Source organism: Sinohyriopsis cumingii, chromosome 3 (assembly GCF_028554795.1).
Source record: "Sinohyriopsis cumingii isolate HCF-2022 chromosome 3, ASM2855479v2, whole genome shotgun sequence".
NCBI lineage: Eukaryota > Metazoa > Mollusca > Bivalvia > Unionida > Unionidae > Sinohyriopsis > Sinohyriopsis cumingii.
The window spans coordinates 129,029,774-129,053,855 of NC_142963.1; the positions used below are offsets into that span (position 1 = coordinate 129,029,774).

Below are 24,082 nucleotides of genomic sequence, written 5' to 3' on the forward strand. Positions count from 1 at the left end.
TTTACAATAGATAGAAACATACATTATATGATCTAAAACATAGTAAGTATGGATGTTGATGTGTCAGCTGCAATCCCCACAATGAGCTTCCGGAATTTGTGAAAGTTTAATGATTGCTCACTGTGATATACTTTACATAGTGATCCTTTATTTCTGGGACTGCTCTGTACAACATTGAAGGAATGTTTTAATAAAATTTTGTTGTGTAAAAATTGTTGTTGGTTGTTGTTGTTGCAGCTGCTGTTCTATTTTTTGTTGTCAAATGATGATGAGATAAAATTTAGCATATTTCTGGAGATTTCACTGTATTTCTTTGTTTCTGAGATGCCCTGCACAATGGTGAAACTGTATTTGTACAAAATACTTGTAGTGTAATGGTTGTTTGTGCCTAGTATTGTTCTCACAGTTTTCGTTGTTGTCCATGCTTTTCTACGAGTTTTCATTGCTGTCAATGCTTTTCTATGAAAAGTGGGGATATTAGGATATAAATTGGGCCTGTCCATCCTACTGTCCATCTATCTGTCACACTTTCATTTCAGCACAGTGACACTATCAAGTACTGTTGGACTTAACTAACTTTACTTTGGTATGCACCATGATTTTCATGAGACCTAGTCTGAATTTGATTATAAGCATCCTTTGTCATTGTTAGCTAAGTTACCAAGCCCACTTTCTTTTCTGCAGAATAAATTTCATAATTATTATTAGACTTCAGCCAAACTGGGTATACTGTTTGACTTTCATGAGATCTTTGCTGAATGTAATTGTTATTGATCTATGCCATCATCCTGGTGCAAGTTCAGGGATATAGAATATGACCATTGAGCCCTCCTGCATGTTGAAAATGCATCTAATTGAAGACAACTGATTTGCTGTGAGTTTTGTTCCCATTGTTGCAAAGAGGCTCCTAGTAGCCAAGTAGAGGAGCAGCCAGTGGTTGCCACTTCATTGTAGCACATTACTCCACTTGAGCCAGATGGGTGGTCAGAAGAACCAATCTAATAAAATCTGAGTTTGTCACTCCAAGCTTCAGCATCTAAATTAAAGACATCAGCATACTTTTGAAAGGTTATCTTTGTGATTAAAGGAACTTTGTGTTGTTCTTCAAACCTTACAAAGGACATGGCCTCTGAGGAAAGTAAAAAAATTAATTTGTCTTGGTCATTATATGATTTGGTAACAAACAGCCAATGAAAATCAGCAAATGGCTTTGCATTGTATGCTCTTGTCTTTAAAAGGCAAAAATTATGATGTAAAATTTTTGTATGACTAAATTAAATACTTTCTGATCTGAGAATTATGATAAAAATGACCTATTGTTGACTGATAATGTCAAAGTAAATCAGTACATATTATTGTGGTGATCTTGTGTCTTGCTACCACTCCCAAGCCATATTTATCCTGTTGGGTTTATTATTTTTAGAAAGATTTTTTATGAAATTTTAGTAAAATAGGTACAATCAACATGATATAGAGTTTGAGAGATAGTTTGCATAAGATGTGTTAATTCATACAATACTTCAGAAGCATGTCCAGCAACATGGTCAACAGTTATGTATCTGGGGAAGTGAAATTAGGCCTATGTGGGTCTTTCTTAAAATGATACCATACTGAAATTGTCACTGTAAATTTATCTTTTATTATCAGAGCTGTTCATTTATGACTGTTTGATCATCCAGAACAGTAATTTTTATACTGCTCTTATTGTCACATTTGATACATGCATGCATACATACATACATACATACATACATACATACATACTTGCAAACATACATACGTACATACATATTCATGGAACACAATCAATAAATAAGGTCAAATAACTGCTTGGAGAATAACTTGGCATGTCAGGGACTGGACATGAGGTGTCCATAAATATCCTGCGTAATGCAGTTATTTAGATTTACATATTCCCCAAATGTTCAAACATTCTTTATCCAGACCTGTGAAGTTTGAATGATTATCTCCTTAACTTACCAAATCCATCAATTTTTAAATGATGGTCTGTACCATGTACCATATGATTTTTGGCTATGTTGTGTGTCATTGTAGCGGCACATATCAGCCCATGCAACAGAATATATATGGCATATGCACTAATGTTAAAAAAAGAAAAGATATCAACCGCCATTATTTGCTCAGGGATTTTATCAAATTAAACTTTGCTATATGACTTGACTGGAAATGACTGTCAGCTAAGTGTTATGTATTTTTCAGGTAGCAATTTTTAACTAGTCTGCTTGTTATCAGTTAAAAATTAATTTATACAAACAGCAGAGTGGCATATAATACTGTTTTTGGGTACATCCATCCATCCATACATCCATAAATTACATTACATACATAGATACATACATACATACACACACACACACATACACACACATACATACATACATACATACATACATACATAAGTTGATGGAAACAGAAAAACAGGTGTAGATAGAAACAAACAAAGAATTTAGATGAAAAGATAATAATTTTGTAGCTTTTCACACCTTAGAAAGAGAATGGTCAGTAGCTGTTCAGTTATAACTGAACCAAAAACTAGGTTGTAATTTGAAAAGCTATGGTTCAGGGATCAAGAAATATAGAATGCAGGTTAATTTAGAGAAATCTGCATTCATATTGGTAGTAAGATACTCAAGAAATTATTGTACTGTTTTCCTGCAGAGCTTGAACTGAGTGATGAGGACAATGACCGCTTAACACTGTTTGAAAAGATTGCACTTGAAGAGCACGACATTTCCTCCCAGAGACTAGAACTTCAAACTGTTGACAAAAGGTAATGTACCAATATATGGATGATGCTTGTCAAATGATATTTTGTACATGAAATATGATGTACCAATAACAGGTTGACGTTTATTGCAGTATTTGTATAGGACTTCCACGCTACAAATGACAATGACAAAGTTGCCTGGCAGGTATGGTACAGAATGTACTCAGAGCAAAAGATATCTCAGGCAAGTAGATTGTCAGGAGTGTAACATAATGTGGTAATTTGATATAAATTGCAATATTCCTTCAGATTTGCAGTGGCTTGTTTTGTATTAAATAAGACCTGAGAGTTCATGGTTGGTTGGTTGAGTTTAGTTGAGGTGGAATGGATCTGAATGTTGCCAAGGCAAAATGATGTTGTGGTCCAGTTCAGGTTGCAGTCTTGGTTAGCTCAACATCAATCACTTGAATCTCAGCATTAATAGAGTGACTTGCTCAGTCATGGTGTAACACATTCTCATGTCTGCAACCTGAGAAAACTCAAAAGTATCAAAAGCTATAATCAAATATTTATCAAGAAAAGGTGCTTAGTCTTTTCAAAGTTCTACATTTGTTACGTGTAAATTAATATTTTGTTGAACCTTTTGTGCCCTTAGGGACCCCATGAGATGATGCACAGGTCACATGATAAGTCAGTACGTAGCTATTAACTAATTTTTGTTGTTTTTCCATTAGTTCAAGGTAATCCCTCACATTTTTAAGACTACTATAAAAGCTGATTGAACTCAGATTGGTACTGTTTCCTTTATACTGCACTAAGTGTACAACGATTCCTTCCTACATCAAATTTTCAGTGCACTGGTCTCTGTTGCTATCATAATGGCAGATGATGTGCTGCATGAAAAACTAAAATCAGCCTCTCATTGCACATGGATATTTTTAAAGAAACTATGGCTGGCCATGCCACTGTTCTAGATAAACAAAGGGGTTTTGTTCTTACAGAAAACACTGCAACATATCTAGTGGCAATATGGTTCATGATGCTGAGATAATAATAATAATAATAATAATAATAATAAAGACTTTATTTAGAGAAGGTACCTCAATTAGTTACAGAACTAATCTACCTTGAGGCCTTCTATCTGTTATATACAATATATACAGTATATACAACATGATGGCTTGACACTAAATAATTAAGTAATTTTATAATTCAAAGTATCAAGCCTGGAACAATAATAATAATAATAATAATAATGCTTTATTTATAGAGGGTGACTCATTAGTCAAGGACTATTCTCCCTTGAGGCCCTCTTAAGGAGAGTATAACAATGCACATTATATGAAGATGGCAATAATTACTGTTTATTTTAACATGTTTAGTATTAAAATACTAAATTCCATTATCTGTTAGAAACACATACATGCTCATGATATCTTTTCTTAAATATTCTAATATTTTCAGCAGATTTTACATGTAGTGGAAGCTTATTCCACAGAACTGTACCAGAGTATTGAAAACTCTTTTTAAATTGCTCTGTTCTTGGTTTTGGTATTAGAATGTTTCCATGTGATATTGATCTCAACTGGTATTGTGCTGAAAAAGGCCTGAATAAGTCTTGAAGATACTCTGGTGCAGTTCCATGTAGACATTTATATAAAAGAACTGCCTTGTGAAAATCTATCCTGTCATATATTGTGAGCCATTTGAGTTCTGTAAATAATGCTTTTGAGGGATGATCAACAGATGCATCTAAAATTACACGTGCTGCTCGTTTCTGAAGTTTATAAATCCTGTCAAGCTCAGATTTGGCACAGTTTCCCCATACATTAGAACAATAATCCATTGTTGGAAGAATATATGACTTGTAGTATAGATTGCGAGTTTCCATAGGTAAATATTTCTTGATTCTGCTGAGAAGGGCAATTTTGGATGACAGTGTTTTACAAAGCTTATCAATATGGTCATTCCATAATAAATTATTATCTACAGACACACCTACAAGCCTTTCATGTTTGACATTTTCTAATGGATGATTATTTATTGCAAGAGACAGTTTTGGGTTCCCTGACTTGTGTAGCTTTTGTGATGTCCCCAAAATCATACATTTTGTTTTACCTTCATTAATTACCATCCTATTTTGTTGTGCCCAGTTTTGGACTCTGATAAGGTCTGAGTTTAATTTCATTTGGATAACTTCAGTATCAGAACTAGATGTATACAAAGTTGCATCATCTGCAAACAAATCTGTGTTTGTGGATTCATTATTTAATGGTAGATCATTGATATAGATAAGGAAGAGGAGAGGGCCCAAAACTGAGCCTTGAGGGACTCCTGAATGAATAGTGCGAGTTTGAGAGCTAATATTGCCAATGCTTACTTGCTGAGACCTTTGGTTTAGGTATGATCTAAACCAGTTTAAAGAAGGATTGTCAAATCTGTAACAGTTCAACTTTTGCAGCAGAATTTCATGATCAACAAGATCAAAGGCTTTCTTGAAGTCAAGGAAAACAATCCCAGTCGTATGTCCATTATCCATTTCCTTCAGCCAAAGATCAATTAATTTGGTAAGTTCTGTTTGGCACGAGTGGTACTTTCTAAATCCTGATTGAGCTTTATGAAATAGAGAGTATGTTTCGAAAAATTTATAGACCTGAATGGCTACATGCTTTTCAAATAGTTTTGACAATACAGGTAGAATTGATATTGGTCTGTAATTTCCTGGATCCTCCTTTTCTCCTTTCTTAAAGATAGGTGTAACCTTTGCACATTTCAATGTTTCTGGAAAATTACCATTCATTGTACTTAAATTTATGATATGCGTTAGTGACTTTGTTATTACTGGTGCAGCAATTTTAAGAATTCGTGGACCAATACCATCCAATCCAGAGGATTTATTAATATTAACGTTAATTAGCATATCAAAAACATCACCTTCACTAACATTAGCTATTGAAAAATAATTTTCATCAGGAATTTTAGCTTTTATAAATAATAGAAGAGCATCAAGTTCAATTGGGATATTAGTCTGGTTCTGAATACTCTTACTGGAGATGCTTATGAAGAAATTGTTGAACATTTCCACAATGTCTTGTACAGATGTTGCTATATCACCATTTTGCTTAAGTCTAGGGGGAAGGCAACTGTTCTTGCGTGGGTTCAGCTCTTTTAGATGCTTCCACAATGTTTTGGTACTCTTACTTTCATTAATAGCCTGTTTATAGTAGTTCTCTTTTGCCTTATCTATCAGGTACTTAGTTTTATTTCTCCACTTTCTATAGCTTTTCATGTCTTTTTTCTTGTGGAAATTATCTCTTAGGTGCCTAGCCTCATTGATCTCAGGGGTAATCCACTTGGGTGTAATTTGGTGTTTAACCCTTTCTGTTTTAATTGGGGCATGCTTGTCTAAGGCTGCATTGAACATCTGATACCATTTGTCCAAGGCAGTGTTGACATCAGCTATAGTGCAGACTGATTGGAAAGGTTTGCAAACTAAATCATTTAAGAACATTTCCTCATCAAACTGTTTGAAGTCCCTGTATTGAATTTCAATGTGTTGGCCATTTTTAGATGATTTCGGAACATGTCTAGTTATACAGACTGGGTAGTGGTCACTCAGTGCATACACTGGTACCTTAATTTCACTTACGTTTTCAGGTTTATTAGTATAGACATGATCAATGATAGTAGCAGTTTTATCCGTTACTCTAGTTGGGGTGTTAATTAATTGAGTAAAGTTGTAAGTTTCAAAGCTACTTATCCATGTTAATGGTGGAGTTTTCATATAGTCAATGTTAAAATCACCTAATATGATAATTTCTAAATCTTCCTTAAGTAATGCTTTTTGAATTTGAACCTCAAATCTATCAATCCAATCAGCTGTGGAACTAGGTGGCCTGTAAACCGAACATAAGAGTATTGGCTTTGATTGGGCAAGGGTTACTTCGATCCAGATGCTCTCTACCCCAATAGTCTCTAGATCAACACGTCTGTTATAACTAATGGAACTGTCTACATAGAGAAGAATACCCCCACCCCCCATGGATTCCCTATCTTTTCTTTCAAAGTTGAACCCCTGTATTTGGAGAGCCAAATCATCAGTATCATCGGAAAGAAAGGTTTCACATAGACCTAGAATATTGACTGATCTAGTTTGCTGTAATATTAACTTTATCTCATTCAGTTTAGGGAGGATGTGTTGAATATTTAGGTTGATTACTTGCAGACCTCTTTTGAGGAGGCCAAATACATGACAATTTTGATCAGAGGATTGATCTTCAGACAAGGTAGTATGCCATAAATTGTTTTTAGACTTGACAGATTTCTTTACATTGCCTTGATTATTTACATAAACATATGAAGAAGATAACATACAAGATCCATCTGTTGTACCATGACCACATGTAGTGGATATTTGAGAATGTTCAATATGAGACTGATTTACATACATACAAGAAGACATTAACATATTAGACACTTGGGGGGCCTCAGAGGGAGAAGTAACTTGAACAGTATCACACAGTTGTTTACATGTTAACAAGTTGCACTTTGTACACAAATCAGATAGTGCCTGAAACCTGTTTATAGAATTATAATTATTACATTGAAAAGTGTACACATATTCTAATGCATTTTGTTGCTGGATATGTGTTGCATAGGCCTGTACATCATAGCCTTCTACCTATTGGTATGTGCACAACTTTTGCTTATGTCCTAGTTCATTACAAAGATGGCAGCGAATCTGTTTTCCATGCAGACACCGCTGTGTTACATGACCGTGCTCTCCACAATACAAGCAGTTGTCTGACTCATGCCTAACCCCTTTTATAAGTCTTATGTACTGGTCTATATTCCTAAGGAGCATGGCAGTACCTCTGTTGGACAAGTGGATTTGGTCTCGCTGGTACAATTGTTGGTTCACTCGATTGTCTTTGAAGAAGGTCCAGTATTGCGGAACAAAGAGTATTTGGAAATTTTCACACAACATACTTAGGGTGTCATTTAGTTGAGTCATAAGTGCATCCCTTCTTGGCGGTAGACCTGAGATGATTATTTTACACTCTGCGTTTTTGGACCTGATGGCATACAACAAACTTTCATAATCATCCTCAATGCCCTTCAAAGATTGGCCATTACTGTAATTATTGCCACCAATGAGAAGAATTACAGTATGATATGGTGACATATCCATTTCCAATATTTTTTCTGTAATAGTGTTAATAGTAGCACCTCTATGAGTTTTTACGTCAGTTTTATATAACCCTCTTGTTCTTACTCCTTTGATTATTGATGATCCTATGAGAAGAGATCTGTCTTTAACTATGTTGTTGATTTTGACCAGTGGGGGGTTCAGATGCATTGTTTGAACTTCTTGATTTCCATGACTAGACTGACTGAGAGTTTGGTGACTGCTGTATTTAGTATTTGTATTTAATTTAGCTCCTTGTTGTGGATAATTGGAGGTTGTCTTTAGAACAGTTTCTTCAGTACCTGGATTTGATGTCGAATGAGACACATGATGGTCAGTGTTTACAGCATGTGCTTTCGTTAACTTTTGGCTCTGCCCATCTAATACCTGTAGAAGAGACTCATCTTGTTTAATTGGTGTGGTTGCATCTGTTTGTGTGCATAATGATTTTTTTCTAATAGCTGGTTTTGGTATGGTCTGAGTGCCCTGACATGCTTTCTGGTCCTCTGACATGTTTGTGTATTGCGTTGTCTGGGTTTTCTGGCACACTTTTTTGGCACCTGGTTTATCCATTTGAACACTGTGTAGACTCTTTGATTTTAGTGCAGAGAGTTCCTGTTCTAACCTTTCTACTTGGGCCTGGAGAATACCTATCACTACCAAGCACTGTATGGAGGTACAAGGCTGGTTATGGGTTCCATGGAACTCAAAGGAATTTGTTGCACCTATCATAAACTGGGGTCCTGGAGTTTCCTCCACATTGATAGCAATCTGGCTTATTTCATGTAAAGCTGTGTTACTGTTGACTGGATTTGGAAATCTGTGGGCTTCAGGGATGGGTGTTGAAGCCCTTGGCTGAGAGGTAATTGATTTCAATCTGGTGTTGTCTACTATTTGCTGACAAGTGCTGATAAAATAATTTACCCATTCTGTGTAGCCTGGCCCTTGTACATGAATTTTACCAGTTGTTATGTATAGAGTTACTGTGGCAGAATCTGTATCCATGGATTTATAGATCAGTCCATTGTGTGAGTGTCCCTGCTGGAAGTGTAGATTCTCATCCAAGAATTTCTTGATTGTTGGAATTTTGTTGGAGTCAGCTGTGATTGTTATACTCTGCATATTATGTTGGATTTTAAGAAAGCTTGGAACTGAAGAGGAGTCAGAGGAGTCAGCCATGTTGGATTTTGGTGTTACACAATCTTGGTAGGTTGAATCTATTTCAAGTGAATATTTCTCTGCAGTATTGAGTGTGTCTATATCCTTTGTATCATTTAAGAGATCATCTTGGGTAAATCCTGAAAATGAATCTGATGAATCTGATTTGAAATATGAGTAGATCCACTGAGACAGTGAAGAAGTGGCCATATTTGTTTTACTGTTCTTTTGTCTGAATATGCAAAAATGCAGATCTGTACTTATATCCACAGACTGAGTTTACTAAGTTACCCTGACACTTTTTGCACTGCCTAAATTAGTTGCTGGTAGCACTTATAACTAGTATATTTTCTTCTGTACAGCTGTATTTCCGAATGTTTCAGGAGCTGGTTAAGAGTCTCATACCATGGTGGCCATTTTTATCCCAAAAGGAACACATGCACAGGCATCTGTGAAAACATAAACATATATAAAACATAAAATATCATCCTGCCATGAAAAATTCAACTATGAAAATGATGCAACATTACAGAAAAGCAAGCGATTGAACATGCTATTGGAGTGCATGGATTGCACAGCAGTCATTTGGCTAGCAGGGCCACTTTTGCCCACTTTGCCTCGAGCGATGTCACATGAGATCAGTGAGGAGTTTCATTCTTGTAGAAAAGTACTGTATTTACCATATATATTGGGACATGATAAAATAATAATTTTGTTTTCTGTCCCAGAACTTATGGTGAAACTTCTTTTCACCTAGATCAGATGTCCTAAGACTTAAGAAACTAAATAAATTTGTATTGCATTTGTGCTTCCCCTCCAATGCACGTTGTAAGCTGACTTTGGATACTCTGAAGCCGTTTTTTTCTTCTTAAAGGATATTGATACAAAGGTTATTTTATTGCAAAGCAAGCTGACCTTGGAAGCTGACTGTGGATTCTTTTAAGTGTGCCGATTTTTTGTTTTGATTTTTTTTTGAATATACAAAGAAGGCTGAGATATGGAAGCTAACTTTGTTTCCTTTTCGCCAGTATTCACAGGAATTTTGAAAATAAATTGAAACAATGGAACAATTTTTAAAGTGACACAATATAGTGCTCCATGCACAGACATCGATGACCCAGTGTTACCCAGAAGATTTGGAGAAAATAAAATCATAGGATGAATTCGTGAAGGTCAGAAGAGAAGCAGATGATTTTGCTGACAATAGGTTAATTAATATGGAAAAAATTCTAGTGAACTTTGATCACATTCCTGGACAGACTGATGATAAGATTGGGGTCAAAAGTGTATGAATTAGACTAATGCAGATTTGAAAAACCCTGACTTTAGTCTTTGCAGTTTCTGCTTCAGGTGATGTGTTGCCTCTAACAGTTTTTTATGGTATGAGACAGCCAAAAAAATATTCATGCACCAAAAGAATGAAACGTACGTGTGCAGAAGGGTTGTGTTGATGAGATGCTGCTGAAATGGATTAAAGAGTTCTATCAAGAACAGTTTTATATTTTTTAAAATAAAACTTCAGTTGGAGTGCATTTTCCGATATGTAATTTTTTAATGATTTAAAAGGTGTCCCACAACTTATGACTCAAAAATAATTATGTGTCCAAGAACATACAGTGCACACAAAAATTACTTTTAAAATTAATTTATGGTGTCCCAACAAATACAGTGTCTCAACATATATGGTAAATATGGTAATTGCAACCATATCTAGTGTTGATATAGTGCATGGTGTTGAGGCAGAGCATGTTGAAGCTCATGAGGCTGCAGAGCAGTCATTTCAGTTAGCAGGGCTAGTTTTTACCTCTGTTTTGAGTGACACCACGAGAGTCATGTGACTCAGACATGGTTATGGACTGGATAAATAACCTTTGCACTCCAAATCAATGAGCTCCTACTGGTGATCAAGATTAACATTTTCTCAAAATGGCAACCTCATTACACCCAGTAATGTTTCCACTTTCGTGTGTTATTATTTCTGAATGTGTTCATGGTTGAAAGGTCAACTGTCCATATTTGGCATATGCAATGTCACGGATCTATCACAGCATGTTCAGGGGGGAATAAATGTATAAAAAGAACATACATACACACCTACACTGACTTTTTAAATACTTTGTAGTTTTTTATGAGAATAATGGTAAAATGAGTTTGAATAGTTACATAAAATCCCCAAATTAATGTCTTTTTTAAAGATCAGAGATGAAAAATGTAAACAATGAAAACAGTACAACATAAATTGGGTTAAAAATCCCACAAAAATTTCATTTTATGAAAATTCAGATGTTTATGCCAATAAATCAGATTACATAAACATAATGTTTGTAACTATACTAAATTTATTACAAAATTTTTGTAACTGTTTTTATCATGCAATTTTTTTTTGAGGCTAGACAATGTGTGACTGAGAATTACTGACATATTATCACTGTCAAGCCCTCTACTCTAGGTATAGTTCTCACTTTGAGAAACTGGTATTCAAATTAAAATTTTCATATTTAATATGAGGTAAACATTTAACCATCTTGCAGAATTTATAAGAAAATAAACCCAGTTCATGTCATTTTGTGTGTGTGTGTGTGTGTGTGTGTGTGTGTGTGTGTGTATATATATATATATACAAAGCCGAAACTCACACTAGATTTTTGGAATAGGAAAAGGGCAATGAGACCTCAACTCCACAGGGAAGACTATTCAGCAGGAGGACCAATATATCTTTCAAGGACTGTCATATACACCATGCATCCCTTGTCAAAACAGATTTGATCCCCTTGCTGATGGATGTTCTGAATGTGGAAACTTACCAGCTACTTGTACATATTCAAATAGTTCAGATTTATACAATGATTATAAAAGTAGAAAATGCAGTTGTAGAAAAACCAATTTGTTATACAGTAATGATAATTATAATGATGATCACTGTGAAAATAGTTTTAATACTTCTAATGTCTTCTTGAGTGCCTCTAATAGCATTGATATTAATCTCATGAATTTGGGAGTTTCTAGCAAAGGTTTACACATAGATCATTTAAATATTCAGGGTTTTCGTGGAAAGATTGATCAAGTAAAGTTACTGCTAACCTCTCTAAATAATAATATCCATTTATTTGGACTCTTAGAAACAATGTTAACAGAAAATAAGGGTGAAAATTTCTTATATATCTATGGCTATGACAAACCTTATCGAAAGGATAGGAAAGCAGGTGGTGGTGGGCTCCTTGTGTATGTTAGAACTGGTACTATTTATAAAAGACAGGAAGACCTAGAAATACGGGAAATAGAATCCATTTGGCTACAGATCACTCCAGAAAAAGTTAAGCCCTTTTTAGTAGGTTTTGTGTACAGACCCCCATCATCACATACTGATTGGTGTGAATATTTTGAACTTCAAGTAGATAAAATTTGAGATGAAGAGAAAGAATTTTATATTCTAGGTGATATAAATAGAGACCTTCTCAGTGATCAAATAAAAGTGAATTGGATGAATTTTATTGCTTTGTTAGGTATGGAGCAACTAGTAAATGAACCCACCAGAGTAACATCTATCTCTAAAACACTTATAGATAATATTTATACCAATACAAAAGAAAATGTTTTGGAAGTAATGATTCCAAAGATTGGTATAAGTGACCACTTTGCAGTTTTTCTAACATGTAAAATCAAAGGAAAATCAACCAAAAATAATATCCATAAATCCGTTACTTATAGATCTTTTCAAAACTTTGATACTGTTACATTCCTAGAAGATCTGAAACAGATTCCATTGAGTACAGTCCAGATCTTTGAAGATATTGATGATGATTTAGATACTTGGGCAGATCTGTTCTTTTGTATAGTGAAAATTTCCTGAAAATTTCCAGGAAATTGATCATAATTTTGTAAATATGATATTGACCTAGTTTTTGCCTCAGGACTATATTGTCAGCTGCCAAGATATATTCATACACACCAGACCCTCAAGTTTCACTTGTTGATGCCTTTTCTTTTTCTTGGAGTATTTTCACTCTACCATTTGTTATTCACCCTTTCTGTGTAATTTTTGGAGTTCTACAGAAATTGAAGGAGGGAAAGGTGTATGTGTGTGTTTTGGGATTTTTAATGAAGTTTTTAAAATTTTTCAGTACAGTGTCTGCAGTGTAGCAGTTGATAGTGATGTCTTAGCACTAGAGCATCATGCCACAAACAAGTAGCATGATGTCCCATCCAGTCACATTATCCTGACACCAGGCCGACTAGTCCTAACACTAACCTCTTAATTCTGAGTGCCCAAGTGAGGCAGCTGCTATTACCACTTTTAGAAGTCTTTGGTATGACTTGGCTGGGGTTCTAACCCACAGCCTCCCACATCTGTGGTTGATGCTCAAATCATTAGGCCACCAGAGCTATCTAGGAGGAGGGGGAGGAGAGGTGGTGATGTAGCAACAATCTTTTTACTCACTCCATGGTTTTGTTTCATATCGATTATGCATACTGCTCAGAACCTCTGAAGTTGTTTTTCTTCCACAGGACCTCACCATAATGCATCTTTTGAAAAAAAGCTCTGCTTGGAAGTTTTTTTAGTTATCAGAAAGGCTTAGATCTTAGGAATTTAAATGTAAATAAGGACAGAGATATCTTTATAATGGGTGATCTTATGCAATCATGAGTACTTGTTTGGGTGAAACTCACATATCAGTTTATGAACCTGACAGATGACTTTGTATGGTCACTTTACAGATATGACAAACAGCATTGAGAATAAGGCAACCAACCTATTTGTTAGTTAGGCCATGAGCAGGGACACTATTTCATGATGGATAAAATCTACCTCACAAGCTGCTGCCATTGCTGCTGTTATTTTACACTACATCGTACAAGAATGGAATTTCGCTATTGTCTGAATATACCTCCCCGTTTGTTTTTTTCCCTCTACCTGTTTGAAAAAAACGAAAGCACAACTGAAATACAAGATGCATAGAACTTAGTTCATTTATTGCTTTATAATTTCAAACCTGATTATGCCCAGGGGGGCTCTAACACTGTTAACGTCTGTGCATTTCATTCCAAACAGATGTTTTCAGTATAAAAGATGACCCTAATTTGCCAGTCATTTCCAGTTCCTGGACAAGTCCATTTTCAGCAAAGGGGTGTATGAATGACTACACATATACATACATAGAATGAAAACACCATGTCATCTGCTTAAAATATTTACAGTGTCAAATCAAACAAAGAAAAAGAATGACAACTACAAATTTGCCTTCATGTGGATGTAACAAGCAGTGTAATTTCTATTTTTCATGTGTGCAAAGGGATATAATTCTAAACTCTAAACAATTTGGTAATTTATGGAATTATCCAGCAGTTGTTGTTGTTGTGGGGTTTAATGCCATTTTTCAGCACACGATAGGCTATACATGGCGGCCAGTATTAATGGTGGAGGAAGAACCCGGGAAAACACCGGAAAGAACCACCGACCCACGAGAAGCTACTGGCAAGCTTTCTCACATACCCACATTGGCTGAATCCTAGACTCGAACCGCCGCAGACAGAGGTGAGATGGCAGTGATCCGAAACGAAGAGCGCTTTAGACCACTCGGCCACTCGGGGCCCCCTATCCAGCAGTTACCAAATAGGATGAACTGTCACTCTGTTGTCTGAGGAAAATAAACTAGCCCATAGTGCATGTTAGTATGGAAAGTCCATTAAGCATGAAAGGTGCAGAGGATGCCAGTGTTAGACACTCTGGTCACAGTCAGGTTAGAAATTATAAATTACTGAATTAATTGATTAAGTTCTGTGCATTTTTTATCACATTAAAGATTTCCATTATTGAAATCAGTAGGGGGTTAGAAACAAACAGAGAGGTATATTCAGACTAAAGTGCTACATTTTCAGACAGTGTACTTGTGGATAATAATAATAATAATATTAATGACTTTATTTAAAGAGGGTAACACAATCAGCTGAAGAATTAATCTACACTGAGGCCCTCATACAAAGGAATTTATTTTAACTTCATCTCTGAAGCCACTGGATATATTGGGTTTGGAAGAAGAAAATAGAGTGGGCATTTCTAATCTCAACTGGAATACTATTCCAGAGCAAAGTTCCAGAGTATTGGAGACTTTTGTTTGAATAATTCCTTATTTGGTTTGGGAATTTTATACTGTTTGGTAGACATGGATCACAGGTAGGGAGTATTACCAGGTAGCCTATACTATAATAGTGATTGTAAATATTCAGGAGCACTATTACTGGATATCCTGTACATTAATTTGGCTTTCCTCAACTGGATTCAGTCTTTAATAGGTAATATGTTTAACTTACCAGCTAAATTTTCCTTGCTTTCTTTCTGGATTTATATTAGTCCAAATACTCTTTTTTGATGTGCTATGTTTTTATCATTTGAATTACCCATACCATATAACAGTAGTCTAAATAGGTTGTATGTAACTGTTCTAAAATAGTTTTCTGTGCCTTTCTGGGAGAACATGTCTTATCCTACTGAGAAGCTATAAACTTGAATTAACTTTTTTTACTGCTATATTTGATATGTTCAGTCCATGACAGGTTATTATCTACCAAAACACCAAGTAGTCTATCATGACAGACCATTTGCAAACCATCTAATTCTGCCTTCATCAAATCTGTAAATTTTCAGTTTCTTCAAATTTTTAGCTTTCCTGAAATCTACAAGTACAGATCCTATTATTCTACATTGATCAAGTGTTTGAAGCCATTTATCAGTTAGGGAAATCAAGGTAGTCACACATGAATGTTTCTGTCTAAAGCCTGATTGATTAGGATTTTCCATCAAGTGTTTGGTTAAATATGGCATGAACAAGTCATGGACATGTTTTTCAATCAATTTTGACAAGTTTGGTAGAATTGAGATTGGACGGTATTTATCAGCATCATTCTTGAAACCAGATTTGTGAATAGGCATTACTTTTGCAGTTTTCCATATTTTGGGGACAGATGAGGTTACAATACTTAAATTGATCATGAATGTTATGCTATCTGAAATAGCTGAGTTCTAATAAGTCATGGACTAATCTGATCAGGTTCTGTAGCTTTCTTGGTATCAAGTTCACAGAGACATTTTTTGAGGTTACAGGGGTCAAGCTAGACTTGAATTTTAGGGAGAAGTGACTTTTCCTTTTGAACAGTACAGGGAGAAGTAAGAGCTGAAAAGTGAGAAGTGAAAGCAAAACAAGATATGCAATATACAGTGTGCCCCGCTATAGCATGCTCTGTTATAACACGAATTTGGATATAACACGGTTGCAGTGTGGCTCCCAAACTTTTATATACATGTATTTTTCTTGCACACAAAAAAAAATATTCTTTCTTAAAAGTAAGAAAAAAATGTAAAAAGTTTATTATCATCTTGGGAAAGAGATTGCGCATGAATAATACAAGATGATTGTGGCATGGCGCCTGATATTTTATATGTATTTTTCTTGTACACAAAAAAATAGTTTTTTCTTCTTTAAAGTACAAAAAATAAAGTGTAAAAAGTTTATTCTAGGATCGCGTAGGGCTTTGCCAATGTCGTAAACTGCGATTTTATTTTCCTTATTGGCGGCAAAATATACCATCTGGCGATTTTTTTTTTGGCAATATGGTTGGCTGTTTAAACTTTTATATACAACCATTGGTTTGGAGTGGAAAAATTCAGATGCCCCGTGAAAAGAAGCCACAAACTTGATATAAAATGCATTGAAATTTATCTATTGTTAGATAAACAATTCCTTTGTCTATATTTACAAACCATCTTAACAGTGCATTGTTATATCATAATCCACTTATGTTGTTGACATTTCTGGTTGCAGATATTAACCGGGCGAGGCATTATCTCTTTATCTTTCATTAGATTTTCAGTCGCTTGCTAGTAATTAATATATTTACGTAGGCTGATATTTGTGTGTGGATGGTAAGTAAAATTCCTCTTCTTTCCACTCAGAATTAAATTCTTCAGAACACTCACATTTTCTGTACTTCCTTGTCATTAGACCAGAACACCTGCATCTCAATTGTTTGTTGACCCTTTGTTAAATTTCTGACGCATGAGTGGAAAGGCAGCATCACTCCGCTACCACAGATGTAAAAAAACAAAAAAAACCATCTTACTTCATCTATTCAGTAGGAAGGGAGGAACTGTAACTATAATCGACCAAATGACGGCCAATTCCTTTTTTAAAAATGTACACAGATAAAATAGTTTGCTGAAATTTCAAAGAAAACATTACCTTTGAAGCACTGACTTATGAAAACATGCTAAGCAAATGTGAAAAAAAGTCCGTCTCAATCATGCAGTACAATTATTTGATGTTGCCACCACAATAAAAAATGGGTATTTGCTTGGTTCTCCAAAGCTGGCCTTTAGCGGTGACTTCAATAACACATGTACCTTTCATCAAAGAAAGCCGATTACAATTTTCAATAAAAACAAAGAACTTTTCTTCAAAGAAGTCAGCAACAAACTTAAATAAAAGCAATGGAATCTGATGGATTTTTTCATTTTCCAACGTGACTGGAACATGTTTACTGTGCCGTGAAAGTTTCCTTTTTGCAGTGAAAAAGTTTGTGCTTACAAATGCTACCAACATCGGTTTAAAACGCAAACTTTTACCAACTTGGGACTTACTGAAAAGTAAATGTGTTTCATCATTTGTTACATGATTGTGCTATGTTTATCCACTGAATTCAAACCTAACCTATGTGAATTGTGACAAAATTATTGAATATTTTAAATCTCTGTGTGTGCATTTTTTCGATGGAATTACTTGTATTGTGGATTCAATGTATGTGATGAGATTTGCGGGTGAGTACACTTCCTTGATACACTATTCATGCTATACATAAGACGTATATATAAACAGTATACACGTATATGTACCAGTCCATGGTTCTCTAAATAAAGTAAAGTATTATATATGCCTTCTCTGTTTTCACTACAGGTGTATTTCCCATTTAATATGCATCTATTTAAGATGGTAACTGTGCCAATGAAGCACATATTTTACCGCCCACATTTATTACCTACCCCACTCAAAATTTGGGGGTACATGCATCATTGTCTTCAGCTGACTGACCTGGTTGCTTATAACACAGTTTGGTCTATAACAAGGTCAGGTTCTATGGCTCCCAACTGCTGTGTTATAGCAGGGTCACACTGTATACATATATGTGTGTGTGTGTGTGTGTGTGTGTGTTTTCATTCTCTTATCTGAACTATGCCCTCTATTTCTCAGTGTGCATATCTGCAATTAACATTGGTTTTAGGTAATATTTTACCATATTTGTATGCAGTGTATTTTGACCACTTTAAAAGTGCACTGTAGAAACTATACACAGTAATGAATTTTAACTGATAAATGTAAGTAGTTTACAGTATTATAATTGAAAGTTGTAAAACTACTTTATCAACTACCCTTAAACAAAAATTATTATTTTTTACTTTATGAAAGTTCACTATAAAAAGGCAGTTAAAAAAAAATTATAAATTTGTTTTGAAGAGCACCATAGAAACTATACACTATAATGAATTTTAACTGATAGGAGTAGCTAGATTACAGTATTGTAATTGTAAGTTGTAAACATGCTTAATCAAGTACCCTTAAACAAGAATTTTTTTTTTTACTTTATGAAAAATCACTTTAAAATGGCAGTTGAAAAATTTATGAATTTTTTTTTTGAAACAACCCCTGTAACATGTGCATAAGTGCAAAAGCATGTGTCTTCATACCATTTTGTTTTTCCCAATTACTTTTGTTGCCAATAAAACATTGCCATAACTGTTCATAGATTACAGACTCGAGCATTACAGTCGGTATATGAATAAATTCCAACCAAATTGAAACAACCAATATGCGAGTGCATCTGTTTTCAAAAAGAGGGGTTTTCTTATAGTAATTCTAACTTTGCAACAACACTCCATTGATTAGGGTTGCACATTTATGGTTTTATTATTTTGTCTATATATGTGTAGTAATGTCAGGCATTGGTTAAATAGTATTTGCTTTTTTTTCCTTATTTTGACAAAAATGAGTGAAAACAACTTTTACCTTACAGCACTTCTTGAATTCCACAACATAGTATTGTCCCATATGTTTGGGACCTACTTAATTGCATTTTTATGCTAAATCTTCAATAAAATAATATTTCGCATTTGCTTTCTATGAATTGAATATTTTCCTTAATATATTTACCCAAATGTTAAAAAAACAGACAGTCTAGTAGAGTGATACTTCCCAGCTATGGTGATGTCTACCATTATTTCTCCCTGACAGGTTCACTTAGTTTCAAACTGATTTTATGAAGAAAATAATGCATACATGGCAGTTAAAATTTCAGATCACTGATTCTATTCTTATAACACATATTGCTATTTCCAAACTATTGTCTAAGTTTTAAGACACATTCTTTTATTTTTATCAAATGATGACTTGCAGAAATTGACCATTGACAGTTGCTATAACTAGAAACACATATAACACATCTTTGCTATATCAGGAAAGGGTTAATGGTTCATCAGCTATCAAAACACATGCCTGTGAATGCGCAAAAGTTTGTTGGCACACTTGAAATGAACAGAAGCTATTTGATGGCTTGATGCCTTGAGCTAAAACACAACACTGGAAATAAGGTGAGGGAACATCACAAAAGTTGTGGTCACTAAAAAGTCACGGATCAAAGTTGTCTTCGCTTTCCTAATAGTAGAAGGTGAAGTTTTCATTTGTTAGGCAACTTAGTCACCCACTTAGCCTGGTAGCATGACCCCTGGGTTATGGAATGGCCTATTGTTCATCATCCTCCTTCCAGCCATTAGCACAAGTTTGTTCATGCTCCTCCTCCAAAAGTACTTGGAGGATTGCTATGGAACTTTATACACACATTCGTCCATGGTCCAGGTGGTTCAAAATGAGGCTTGTTCCTATTCAATATCCATTATGACCACCATAGTGGCCATATTGGAAATCCTGTTATCATAACTCCTCTTGAATAGATGGTCATATTAACATTGAATTTTCACTGACTTCTTAAGATACTTGGTTGGTCATAAATAAAAATGGTTCTGATCACTATCTGTATCCCTGCCAAAGTGGCCAGCTTTAAAATCTTGTTATTGTTACTTCTCCTGAACAGAATGGCATTTCAACATTGCATTTTCATGTGCTAACATCTTATGACATCTGATCAGTCTAAGTGAAAATGGTGCCACTCAGACATCAAATATGGTTGTCACAGCAGCTGTCTTCATAATCTTGTTATTGCTACCCTGCCTAAATGGATGGTCATATTGACATATGGTTTCACCAGAAGCCTTCTTATGATGTGTAGATCCTTACTGAAAATGGTGACACTCAAGCAGCCAATATGACCGTCATATTGACTGCTCAAAAATATTATTATTGCTACCTCATATTGGTCACAGATAAAAATGGTGCCACTCATACATCCAATATGACCACCCTAGCTGCTGTCATGAGATTCTTGTTTTTGCTACTCTTTCTGAAAGGAAAATATCAACACGAGGTTTTTACTAAAAGAATATTTATGATATCTAGTTGGTCCTAAATAAAACAATGCCTGTCTGAAATACAGTATGGCCATACAGCAACCATCTTGAAAATATTGTTATCACTACTTGATCTAAACAGAAAAGTTTTATTAACATGGGGTTTTTACTCAAAAATGTCTAACTGATCCCAAATGAAAATGTTGCTGATCTGCCCTCAGATATGGCAACCACATTGTCCATCTTGCAAATCTTGTTGCAGCTACTCCTTGATGGCTAGTGATATCAGCACTGGATTTTCACCAAAAGAATTATTTTGATGTCTCGTTGGTTTTTAATGATAATCAGTGTTTCCCTTTATGCACATTTGTGTGTCAGGGACGCACGCTGGAGAAAATTGATGCTTACATTTTGTTGCCGTGCGTTTTTTTGACGCAAAGGATTTTCATAATGTGATTAGAATTTATTTAATACCGAATGCATTGGACGATGGATGGCATCGTATATACTTCGAGCATAGGCATTGACTGGTTCCCCCGCTTTGTTTGTTCCTTGCCTTGCACTCCTCTATTCGTATAGCAGAGTGCAACACATGGAACATTCAAAACAATGAACCAGACTAACATAGGCATGTTATGACGGAGTAGCATCCCCTAATCTTGTGAGCTCTCACGTGATTTCCATTGAGCTCAGCAAGCTATCATCTAGATGTTTAATCTCAGTGCTTGTTGCACTAGAAAGTGATCTCCAGATTAAAATGCTGTGCACTAAAATTCATTAGCGAGAAATGTGAAAGAAGCAGAACACAAAAGAGTAACTGTGGATCTAACTTTAATGAAAAATGGAGAAAATAATGCCCTTAACTGGAATACAGTATTCATACATTAGGATTACCAGTGTGACTTATGATCGCGTGATTGCGAAGACTGCAAAAGTGAATAATCCTATCTTGACAGAGTTTTAGAATTTTAAAAAATCTGCCCTCATTTGCCACAATATATCTGGAGAACACATATTAACCCAAGACATTCTTTCATAACAAAGAAATCAGTAAACTTGCAGAGACAAATGCATTATTTGGAGTACAAAGTCAGCGGGTCATTGCAGATTTTGTTGGTTTTTAACTTTGATGCAATAAAAGATAAATCTTAAAGTTCAAGTGTAACTTATTAGAAAGAAGATGAATCATTATCCTCCTTGATATTTGGAAAATATGTTCTAGGATGATAGTACACATTTTATGAAAGGCAGTAAATTAACTGCCATTTGGTTAAAAAGATTTATTTGGCTTTTTGTATTGGCTTGTATGTACTGTGTTGGGCTATAATATTGTTTCATATTGATTATAAGGAGACTGTTAAAAGTACGACTTTAAAAGAAGAATGAACTAATAAAATTATTCTTTGAATGGACAATGCATTTGTTTGTTAATTGTGCATGTTGATTTATTTGTATGTTTAGAGAGAAAGAGTATGTTGTGCAAGTTGCAATATCCTATTTCATGCTGAAAAAGTACGAGTCATATGAAAATTTGTCAGTACATTTTTGACCCCCACATTTTTTATTTGACCCCCAGTTTTGACACCAAGGGTTTTTTTTTACCCTCAGTTTTACACCCCTGGGGGATATACTGCATAAGACTCATAAAAGATCCATGAGCTGAACATAGAACACACTATCTGTAACACTAAAATTGTACTGTCATTATATTTGGTACATAGTTAATGTCAACATTTTATACATATTTACAAATGTTTTATTGGTCATAATATTCTACTAAGCTCTGAAATTCATGTTGCTGTATTCTACTAAGCTCTGAAATTCATGTTGCTGATATTAATGAAAGCAGTTGTGTTTTACAAAGAGACGAGCATCACTGTGCTTGCACATTATGAAAAACTCATGCTATCTTTTATCTTTCAAACATTGTTTGACTTCATTTCCAACATTTTGCAGCTGTAAGTTTCAGCCACAGTTCTTCATTTATACCAGATGAAGATATTTTTAAAAAACGCAACTCATTTCTTCCCTCTCACCCAAAATAAAAGCAGGACAAATGCTTTCTGTGAACTTGATGACTTGCAGAGCATGTGGCTGTCTTATCCACTTTGCACTGTCTTCATCATCTGATTCTATTTCAATTTCTGAACAAAGACAATAATTTAATATCACTGCAAACATTTTCTAAATCAATATCATATTAATGTTTTTTTATATAAGAAGTTATATATAATAACTGTAAATGGAAAATGGCTGATGCACAGTGTATGAAGGATTATGCTATAGCTTACTTAGGCTTATGGTCACGTAGCCTAAAAAGGCAATTATTCTTCAGACACGTCTTGCATCAATTGAAACACTGTCCTTTTCTGCTGCATGCTACAGAAAAATCTTGGATCGATAGTGGCCATTTTGAACTGCTCTCAGATTCTTGTTCTTATCATACTTCATTACTCCTTGGACATCAAATAAGTCCTCGCACAAGCAAAATTTGCAGCAGTTGAAATTGAATTACCTCAAGTTCAAAATGATCTATTCTAAATTGTGCATCTAACAAGATGTCTGTCCACCCACAGCTTATACCAGTCTGGGAAGTTTTACTATGATTAGTTCTGAAGTTACTTGACTTGCATACAAAGATCAGCAAAACAGATGCAAGATCACATGGATCTCACTCATTAACTTGTCTGAAATCTTGATGAGACTAAGAAAATCTATGTTCGGGTTAGCAGTGAGACAAGGAAATCCTGATCAAGGGGTTACATTATTTGTAACAACATAATTGGGATTTTTTTGTATTTGTACAATCACTGACAGAGATTATTTTTCTCACCCAATTTTTTCCAATCCAATAAAAATAACCCAGCGCTTTTGTGACTTAGTTAACAGATTCAAAACACATCAGGTACCATTATTGCTTCTCACTCTATATAAAGGTCATCAGGTTTTGCACTCTTTTATGAAAATCTGAATAATTATCTAATTGGAATATAGCTATATATGCCGCTCTAAATAAAAGGAAAAAATAATCAAGAAAAAGAGTTATAGTTGTTAGGTGTTAGAAGTATTGTGCAACAAGAGTCTCAAGGCATGTGTTATTGTAGCTCAAAATACAGTAATGCACATTTACACAAATGTGTGTGTGTGTGTGTGTATGTGTGATTTGGAATTTTAACATAGCTTTAAAAAAGTGTGGCAGTTGATAGTGATGTCTAGCGCTGGGGCATCATGCTGCAGACATGTAGCATGATGTCCCACCCAATCACATTATCCTAACACCAGACCCACCAGTTCTAGCACTAACCTCTTAATGCTGTGCGCCAAGCGAGGCAGCTGCAAGTATTGTTTTTGTAAGTCTTGGTATTATTACTGTATTATCCCATTTCATCAGTGGGTATCATATGAAAATAACAATAAGTAATTAATATGATTTAATTGGATAACTTTTAACTTTCATCAGTTCTAATTAAGAAAATGTTATATGGTAGGCAATGGTATGATA

The 24,082-nt window shown here is 34.9% G+C and overlaps 1 protein-coding gene across 2 annotated transcripts in view; it reads left to right on the forward strand.

The window, feature by feature from the left end:
* The window catches only part of LOC149803825 (transient receptor potential cation channel subfamily M member-like 2), a 263,431-nt gene that overhangs the window by 219,313 nt on the left and 20,036 nt on the right, over nucleotides 1-24,082 (forward strand). For both annotated transcript variants that reach the window (XM_089953643.1, XM_089953644.1), the window contains one exon: nucleotides 2,680-2,791. In XM_089953643.1, coding sequence (XP_089809769.1) covers nucleotides 2,680-2,791 — 112 coding nt within the window. The remainder of the gene's footprint in view (nucleotides 1-2,679; nucleotides 2,792-24,082) is intronic.